This window comes from Neopsephotus bourkii, unplaced genomic scaffold, assembly GCF_033783945.1.
Source record: "Neopsephotus bourkii isolate Nb327-2 ecotype Australia unplaced genomic scaffold, CSIRO-AGI_Nbou_v1 NB_659, whole genome shotgun sequence".
In the NCBI taxonomy this organism is placed as follows: Eukaryota; Metazoa; Chordata; class Aves; order Psittaciformes; family Psittacidae; genus Neopsephotus; species Neopsephotus bourkii.
In genome coordinates, this window is record NW_026901158.1 from 2,999,735 (window position 1) to 3,009,708 (window position 9,974).

Genomic DNA, 9,974 nt, shown 5'->3' on the forward strand with positions numbered 1-9,974 from the left:
TTCTCCAGATAGATTGTATAGATAAGCTGCAGAGAGATATAATGTACAAATTGCCTTCAGAGACACGCGTGTCCACTAGAATCCACTTAGGGAACATTGAGGGGTTTGGGATGTGATGCCACATAGCACCACTTAACTTTGATGTTGATAATCATGCAGTGATTTTTATTCAATCTTATCAATATAGTAGTAACTGTCTTCATCCCTCACTTCTTGTAGATGTCTGTCAGCAAGATAACTTGGGAGGGGATAAAAATAAGTTGTTAATTCCTAGAATATAGCTACAAGCAATTACTTTAGCAGTTCTGGCAAGACAGTCAATTTAAACACTAACTGTGATTCTTCTCTTTTATATATTTTTAACCAGTCATACTGCATGGTGGTCATTTTAAATGGAGATCTGACTGTCCTGCAATAATTGCTCTAATCAAAACGTCAGGAACAAACCCCAGCATAGCATCACAGACGGTTGTTAGTGAGATATTTGGAGTGCCTGTGGTCACAACCCCTGCAGACCTGACTGTTTCAGTCAGAATGCGTGTGCTGTTTCCATTTCAGTTCCCTGAGTTTACCACCCCAAAACCCTGCGGTCTTTCCTCCTCTTTTGCACATGACCACTTAACTAGACTTGGAAAGAAAAGTTAATGGGAATTGGAAACTCCCTTTCAACCTTACTGGCATTATTGATGCTTATATTGAAATCTCAGAGACCTTGTTTAAACCTCGATTGCCTTCTGTGCCTTCCCTAATGCTCCCATTAGTGTTCTTAGACCAGTCTGGCATGCTGGTCTCTCCAGTTTTGTTTTAACTGATCGAGAGCAGTTTGCTATCGATCTTTAATTGGAGATTAGAGTCTCTAATTGGAGTGTGTAATTTTTTTTTCCCACTGATTTGCCTGTTACTGTTGATACTTCACCTTTTACCTTCAAAAACCTCCACAAGGCCTCAAGCACAGGGTTGCTGGGGCTCCATTCACTGGCCTTCTGAGCAACTCTTCAACCTCAGCATCTGTAGGGTTTATGAGGAATAGCTTAGCATTAGTATTGATAATAGTGGTGAAACTCGGAGAGGTCAGAGTGTGCCCATTCCCCAGCCGTAATTCCTCTTCTTGCCCGCCCTGCAGCAGAGCACAATAAATGTCACTAGCACAGCAGATGTCTCAAGCTATGTTACATGAAGCTTTACAGACAGAAAACTGAGCAAGCCTGGAATATTCTGAGATGTTTTGGGACGCTGTGTACTCAGTTCATTCTGTCCTTCAGTGTAATTTGGGCACCTTTTGTATATTCTGTGTTGCTGTTTATAAGCCTCTTTGGATATCTGATAAATACCTTTGGAAGAGCTTCCTGAAAGGTATTTGGTGGTACATAAGGAGATAACTTAGGAAATTTGTCCAGAAATACATCTTATTACTTACAGTTGCTTAGAACTCATTGCAGAGGGTCTCCAACCCCGGCTGTCTTGTGCAAGGGTGACCCCCTACAGCTAAGTCACAGAGGAACCAACTTGCAGATAAGCAAGAAAGAAATATAAGAACTTTAAATTACTTAAGATAGGTTTATGATTTAAACCAAGGATAATCCATCAATCTGGATTCCTGACTGCAGGATAATAGATTGGAGGACCTGGTATTGACTGGGGGTTTTTTAACTCTGCTGGGAGCTTGCTGTGTGTGTCAGCAACAAGACAGCATTCCTCAGATGGCTTTCACAGTGCATGGTAATGAGCAAAAGACTAATAATCATCAAATAACCCCTTATTAAAACCATAGTGAGAAGTATCAACTTGAGCTGGCTTCAGTATGAAAAGCTTGCCAATTTGGTGTGCCTTGTAGCAAAATGGTTTAAAAAGATCTAAACAGAGCAGATAATTTCCCCCATTCTGCGGTGGTGCTTCATTAGGAGGAGGTATTGCTGTGCTGTGTGGGGCTGCCTCTGACAGGCATGAGGGGGATGAGCAGTGCTTGAGTAACACCCTGGACTAATAAGCAGATGTGCCCAGCATGGCCAGTGCCTGCAGGGGGTCTGCTGGGCTTGGGTCCTGGTGGGGGGACATGAGAGGGAAGGTGCTGTGCTCATCCTCTGTCCCTTCAGTACACACAGCTTAGGCCACATACTCCCAAGTTCAAAAAGGCCTGTGTTGCTGTGGTTGTTTTTCTGAGGCTCAGCATGCAGTGATGGTTATGACCTCCTCGTTGAGAACTTCCAGTGTAAATGGTTTTCCACACAAAGATGCAGTTTCCTTCCTGAGACTTAAGGGTAATATAAACATCTCTTTGTAAGGAGTCCCTGCGTGCCCTGGAAGGAATTCTTTCCCACCCAGAACCTCCCATCATGTTCTCCTTGCTGTGTGAACAGCCTGTTTATCTTGGACATCTGTCATTATTTTCGGAGATGCAAATACTGGATTCATAAAACAGAATTGAAAGAGGAAAAAGAGGAGATTTATTGGGAAAAGTTTCGGTAGTTTGGTTCCCAAATCTGCCTGAGATACTCTTTTCTAACTAGCAGATTTCTGGCAGGAGGGGATGTTTGTTTTGAGGTTGATTGGGTTGTTTTAAAAGGCTGAAGTACATTCCTCATGCTTACACGATTCTTTGTATTATAGGTAGCTGAATGTCCAGAAATAACCCTTTTATTCTTTGTAGTAGTCTATTAAAAATCTACCAGCTGCAGAGAGCAAATGAACTGAACACGGTCATAACTGAGGAAGATTGAAAGCAGGACATGTTATCAACAACAGAGGAGATGATTGTGTTCATGAGAGGCTTTCATAGTTGCCTTTGAGCCAGCTGGTTTCTAAATGATTAGCCTATGGTCCAAGCATCCTGTTTCTTGCTTAGCTGGTTGATTGGTGTTTGGAGTTTTTCTTTGTAAGAAAGGTATTTTCCTCTATGCAAACAGAAGCAGCTTTGGCTGTGGGCAGTCTCGGAGAGCAACTTCGTCAGCTGCTCACTGTCAAAGAACAAAATTTGTTCTTGCAAATCAGCAGTACTGAGGGCTATGAAATCCTTTCTGTTTCTGAAACGTTTCTGTTTCTTCTCTCCAGATGGCAGCTCTTCAGAGTCCTTTCTATGGAGATAAAATGAACCTGTTTTCTCTTTGCCAAAAAATAGAGCAATGTGACTACCCACCTCTTCCAGCTGAACATTACTCTGAAAAGGTAAATTGGGAGTGTTTTTGCAGGGGGATGTGGTTGGGGGTGCAGTGAGGTTCCTCCCTGCTCAGGGCAAAAGGAACGCAGGAGGAGAAACACCCTCCATCCAAGGCAGAACAGGAGATGGCCAGAGTGTGCTGCGGGTACCTTTAGGGCTGGCTGAGGAAACTATCGTGGTGGTATCTGAATGCTGACAAGCTAAATAAGACAGAAAAGACTCCTAATGTGGGGAATATTGTGAAACAAAGTCTGATGCTGGCAAAAACCAGCAGTGAACTGTGGGAAAGCCCTGTCCTTGGCTTCCTTTCCCTTCAAACAACATACCCTAAAACATGCTTAAATTCTTGTTCGTGAAGTCCTTGGTGTGTGAACAAGGGGAGAAAGGTCCTTAAGGAAAAGAGGGGGAGAAAGCTATTCAGTTTAGTGCAGTAAGCAGCTGTACAGGGGATTTTGAAGCTTGGTCTTTGCACATGTGCAAGCAAGCGATGCAGAGCAGTAGCTGAATCAGAGTGTATAAGACCCTGTCACTGTGTTTGCTTGCGTTTCACTTCAGCTGCACACACGCACATGTTGGTTTTGTTCAGGCCCTTTTGAGATGGGTTTAATGTTTTCTTTCTCTTACTTAGGCAAAGCAGCTGTTTTGCCTTACCTCCTCATTCCATTACAGTTGCTTTCTATTTGAAAGGAAATGGCTAATGTAATTTTAAATGTTCACCATATCCGTTGGGGTTTCTCTTTTGTTTTATCCTACCTCAGAGTTCTGAGGAGCAAGAGGCAGGATGCAGGGGAAGTACTGTATGCAGCCTGGTCCCCGCCCTGAGAGGGACCCTGCACCACACGTCATGCAGTTTACTTAGTTTTTACTCGCTGAGTAACTCGTGCAAAGAGATCATTTGAGAACTGGTCTGGAAAACTGTATTTTCTAATCTTTTCTTCCCCAAGCTGCCGCAGCAGCGAGGCCTGGCTCATGCATTCATGTTTGCCATGCTGTTGTAGCATGCATTTCAGGATATGCCTGCTGGCAGCAAGAATTAGTGTAAGTTGACAGATGTGTTTCCTGTCTTTACAATTACTGTCTGTTTGCTTCCCTCTGGCAGTGCTAAAGAGTGTGTGTAGTGTAGTGATACAATCCAGGGTGAGAAGGATGGTTTAAAGCTCAAAGGCGCCAGGTCCCAGAGAACTAGACTCCAGATGGTGTTCATACACTATTAACAGAATGCTTGACAAAGTCTGGGGAGGGCTGTGCCTTTGGCTGTAGCTCATCTCGCTGCATTAGCTGCTGCTGCTGCTTCCTGAAACCACAGAGAGCTTCGATTTTGTGAATATTAGAATGTGACTCCACCGTGAACAACAGTCGGTTTAGTACTTGCTTTTAAAGACGGGGTTTTCAGATGCTTTTGGAGTGAATAGCCGAAGGAAAAGGTGTGTTGGTGTCTCCCTGCAGCCAAGCTCAATAACCCAGGCAGGCAGGATCAGAAACAGCAGCGAGTTGCACCATAAGGAATTTGTTGTTCCTGCGGGTGGTTATCTCGATCTGGATGAATGCGTTTTCCTTCATGAGTGAATGTTTCCATTTTAGGTTGAAAGGGCTGAGTCTTTACATCCACTGTTATTGTTACTGCTGCAGGTTTGAGAGGTGTGGGGAAGCAGTAAAGCCTTTGTATCCTCCTGCCCAAAGGCAGGGGTGAAGATGAGGCCGTGCCATGCTACCAAATCTCTAGGGGTGCTCTGGAGCCATCAGCGTCTTTTCTTCACCTCGGAAGTGTGATCTTGAAGCAAAGCTTTGGTGTAGGCTGACTGTTAATCACATGAATAGTTTGGTTGTGGTGGTGTTTTAGATGAGCAAGGCAGAGCATTTATAGCAGAATTCCTGCTTTAATGGTGCTTCCTTTCTGTGGTGTCCCTCTTTGTAGCTTCTTGTGGCTAACCAGTCCAAACCCTCCTGTGACCAACTGCCGTGCTGCTTGTAGCAGGAGGAGGAGCTGGGACTCCGGCCAGGATTAGTGTTCTGTATCAGGAACAAATTTGCTGGCAATTGGAGATCCTGGTTGGTGCTTCTCCTGGCTTGGTCTGCCAGTTCCCTGCAGGTGATGGTGAAATGCCTGTGCTCTCCTGGGCGCTGACTGGGGCAGAGCTTCCCACCTGTGTTTAAGTGCTGTATTTACAAGGGGGCACCGCTGCTGGTTGGACAAGCTGTGCTGATGGCATGGGCTCTGGTCAGAGCTCTAGAAGCATTTTAGTTTGTGGGTGTTTTGTGGTGATGCTGTCTGAGCAGGGCTGAGGTGTGTTAAACCTTCAGGGTGTCAGGGTTACAAAGGCAGCACCTCCTGCTCTCAGGTGGACCAGAAAACAGCACACAGCAGGTAAGAGAGAATGGGCCAGGCTGTGGGGTTGGGTTTGCCCTGGAGGTGGCCTCACTAAGGGAGGTTGTGTTGCTCTCTGTGCACACAGAATGATGGGGAAGGTGGTGAGCAGGAACTGCATTACACCGTGTCCCTGCTGCTTGTGCTGCCTGTGCCACCTCTTAGGAATCCCCCATGAGACATTCATGGTCCCAGCAATGGCTGAAGCACAAGGGCCCAGCTCCATCCGGAGCTGAAAACCTCACTTGAGTACGCTCAGTGCTGCAGCTGAAGCTGTGTGCTCAATAGCTGTATGGGCATGCTTTTAATTACCATTAAAATAATTGGCACTGTGGCTACTGGGAGGATGTGAGAAGATCAGAGGCTCAAGGCTGTTTCTCCTGGTGCCTCGGGGGTACGAGCAGCTTTCAGTGTCTGTATAATTAAAAGCTACAATCTTTCATGTGCACAATAAAGAGGGCTGGGAGGTGGGGAGGCTTCAGTCCTTCTGCATTTTATTTATTAAACATAATCAATGACCAGTCTCTTCTTCACAAAGGTTTTTAGGAAGCCCTGGTGTTTGGCAGCCAAGCTCCAGTATCTTAAGATACACAAGTGCTGGTCAGACTTGTACGATGAAGAGCTTTAACTGGCTTGTGACTGGGGATTGCTGTGAGAAGGGGTGTGCAGTTGTACAGGAGAGCTCTGTTCAGGCGTCCCCCTTTCCTCAGAGTCCACTTCCATAGGCAAGTCCATCAGTGGGATTTCTGGAAGTGATCTTGGTTTCCCTTCAATCCATGTCCTGCTTATACCTCCCTCTGCCCCCATCTGGGTCCCCCCTACTCCTGTTTTGTGCTTCCTACTTGCTTGGACCATAGGGTGATGACAGGGGTCATCCCTGCGCTGGGTCTCTGAGATAAATCACACACACACACACACACACACACACCCCCACCCCGGGAAAAAGAGATCTATATCTTCATGAAAAGTTTCACGCCCCTGGTGTCAGAGCTGGTTGGTGCATCCTGTGCAGAGCCCCAGCAAACCACTGAGCGGTAAATGATACCGGATGCACTGGGAAGATTTTAATCTTCAGCACACAAAAACTGGTGGAAAAGCTTCTTCTGGCCCTTGTGTAGGGTGACACAGGATGGGCAGATGGATGGATGCGTTAGGGCTCTTGGCGCCTGGCCTGGCCTCCAGTGGTTGGACAAACATTCCCATAGTCTTTTGCAAGAAGTCCGTGGATCCATTCATGTTTGCATGCCTGTTTTCTTGTCTTTCAGCTGCGGGAGCTGGTCAGCATGTGCATATACCCCGATCCAGATCAAAGACCTGACATTGGTTACGTGCACCAAATAGCAAAACAAATGCATGTGTGGACCTCCAGCACATGAAGCGTCTGCAGCCGCTCTCGAGAAGCCAGCACAGCTCAGTCTTACTTGAATTCTTTTTTTCTCAGCTGAAACCAAGTGGTGCCTTGTCAGCCCCGAGGGAGGGTTGAGCACTCGTAGCAAGAGGCTCCATTATTTCTGCAGGTTATTTGACAAGGACTCTTACGCCGTGGTCATGCTTTAACGTGAAGATTCTGTGAGGTATTGCAAGTGATTTTTGTTGCTGTTGTTTTCTTTTCCAGGCCAATAACATTTACAGATGTAGATCATTTAAGGGTCCTTTCTTAAAACTGTCGTGTGTAATCTAGGATAGATATTAACAAGGGTGCAGGTTTGCTGCACCCCCTCTATCTTAACTGTAATGTGAACTATTGAAATAATTCCTTCAGTGAAATCACTTTATACTAATGTAAGAATTACAGTAGATTTTGTGTAATTTGTATAACTGCTACTTTGCCTCTTCTGCAGATGTTCAATAGCAAATTCAGTTTTTACTTCGTGTATTTTAAAGCAGCCATTTATGTGTTTTTGTTAATTCCCTCTTCTTCAGATGTAGGAACTGGGAAGGGTTTGGGGGGTGGGAAACTCATTTGTTTCAAGAGTTCCTTTTTTTTTAATGGGAAATGTAGAGCGAGTGTTTTGCTGATGCATTGATCTGTTAACTTGGCTACAGCCAACAAGATAAGGATGTACCTGGAGACAGAGACAAGGAACATGCCAACGAACCAACCCAAAGCAAGCATTGCTCCTGTAAGGAAATTCTCTTCACACTTATTTTCCCGTTTGGCATGATTCTTTTTAGACTACAGGTCCCTGTTAGAACCCGGTGTTGTATCACTCTGTTTTGGTGAAGATACTTCTCCACGTTCAGTTGTGTGTCAGGTACTGCAGGTAGAACTGAAGCAAAGCAGTGTTTAAACACTTTGAACATTTTTTAACCAGAAAGAAGTCAAATGCTTTGTGTGTCTAATTCTCCACAAGGATCAGCCCCGTCCGTTCAACTGTGAAAGCTCATTTATAGAATGTGAAGTTTTGTAAGATCTCCACCTGATTTGAAGGAGTCTTCTTTAACTACATGGAAATTGTCAACCAGCTAAATTCATTCATTGAATCAATGATTTGTTTCATTACTGTCGAGGGAAAATAGTCACTGCTTTAGGAACAAACGTGGATTCACGTTCAAGTGTTTCCATTTCATGTGCCTGTTCAGAGGAACAGGCTGCACTTAATGTTCTTGAGGGCTCCAGCAGGGGAAGGCACATGCCTGTCCTGTGGCAGTGCTGCTTCCATGTGTGATGGTGGCTAATGCCAAAGTGTACATTTGTGTGTGACAGTTCAAATGCAGCCTGTGCCTGTTGGGTTTTTATTCTGAAGAGAAGCATACAATCCTTAATGTTTTGGAAATAGGATTAGGGTTAGAGGGTTACCTACATATATACGCTTTTAGTGGATTATTTTTTTTAACCTAATTTGCATTACTTAAAGGAAAACTGCAGTGCCATCTTCAACTCCATCCCATCCAATTTTGAACTATTTATATAGGATAGCAAGGAAAGCTGTTAATTGCTGTGAATAAGGTTGGTATCGTTAATGCAAGGTGCCATTTCATTGAGTCTTCTCAGCAGAAAGTTGAGCCTGCTGCTCTCAGGAGAGAGGCAGGAAATTCAAATCAGCATGAGAATGTGGTGGAGGCACCAAATTGCTTCCCCTGTTCCCATGCTAACATGGTTAATTTATACCCGACTTCTTCAGCAGTTCTTACATTTAAGACTGAAGACTGTCACTCTGACACTGCAGCTTTCCTTTAAGCCAGGGTGGCAGCTACACGTTCAGAGGGACGGATGTGCTGCGCCTCTCTTGGTGTAACACAGAAAAAAGGATCTTTGGCTTCCAGGGAAGCTCAGCTTGAATTTGAGTCTCTTGAGAAGTCTGGTCACTTTCTTGCTCCATAGAATTTCTTAGTGCTTCTACGTAAATGTATTTCAAAAGGTAATTTTTTTGCAATTGTGCATTTTTAGATAAATAAAAAAATGATTTAAAAAATAAACACCTTTGTTTAAAAAAAAGTCTAGTATTAAGGAAAATATTTTAGAAACCCTGAAAACAGGCTTAAATATGTGTGAAACTGTTCCTAACAGCTGTTTTGTGGAGTTACTTTTCCAGAATGTCTCCATAAATTGTACCTGTTCTCCCAATGGAAACCTATGCACGAGAGTCCTTGTCTTTACCCTCTGAAATTGTGGCACAGCTAAAGCTCTTTTTTCCTGGGTGGTTGTTGCAGGAGGCTGAGATTAGGCACCGGTGCCTGTTACCATTTTGGAGCAGAGTGTGGATGATGTGCTTCGCTTTTCTTTTGACAAAAGTAATTCTGCAGGTGGATTTTCTGCATACCCTCTCCACTCCCAGGTTATGTGGTCCTGTGTGGAAGTTTGCAATCAGTGTCTCTCAAATAGCACAAGTTTGGGATTTTTAGGACAAGAAGGGTCCAGGTGGATGCAGGTATAACAAGACAATTAGTCTTGTTTTGAATTTGAATTGAATTATGCTGTCTAAATTTAGTCATGGCATTTAGGAATAAGAATGTGCGTACCAGTACAAAGGCTGGATCTACTCCGTACCCTGTCTCTATTGATGGAAAACAGGGAAGAATTAATATAAACATCCCATGATAACCTGTGTTATTTCCCTGCAGTGTGCTGTTCAGAACCCCCAGTTCTGTGTTCATAGCATTTCTTGATATCCACATACCCAGCAAAACCAGAATATTATTAGTATATATAGAATTAACAGAATTAATTTGTCAAATTGGGATTATGTGGAATAGTTTTACCCTTTTGCAGTCTGTTCCTAGAATGAAGTAACAGAATAGATACTGTACTTGGTGGTTCTTCTGCCCTAATGCCAATTTGATGCTCATTACCCTTTTGTATAATGGTACAGCCTGTTTCAGGTAAGTCCAGCTTGTGATCCCAGCCTACAGCACGAAGGAGATGAGGTAAGTTCTGTTCTGCACCAGCCTCATTCTCAACAGCCTAAGGAGGGAAAACCAGTAGAAGAAAGCAGCACCACATGACAACACAAG

General features: G+C 44.2%; 1 protein-coding gene across 5 annotated transcripts in view; it reads left to right on the top strand.

Moving 5' to 3' along the window:
• The window catches only part of NEK6 (NIMA related kinase 6), a 143,418-nt gene extending 134,479 nt beyond the window's left edge, over positions 1–8,939 (top strand). For all 5 annotated transcript variants that reach the window (XM_061352586.1, XM_061352587.1, XM_061352585.1 and 2 more), the window contains exons 9-10: positions 3,049–3,162; positions 6,785–8,939. In XM_061352586.1, the coding sequence (XP_061208570.1) occupies positions 3,049–3,162; positions 6,785–6,895 (225 nt within the window). In that variant the 3' untranslated portion in view covers positions 6,896–8,939. The remainder of the gene's footprint in view (positions 1–3,048; positions 3,163–6,784) is intronic.
• Positions 8,940–9,974: the final 1,035 nt, after the last annotated feature.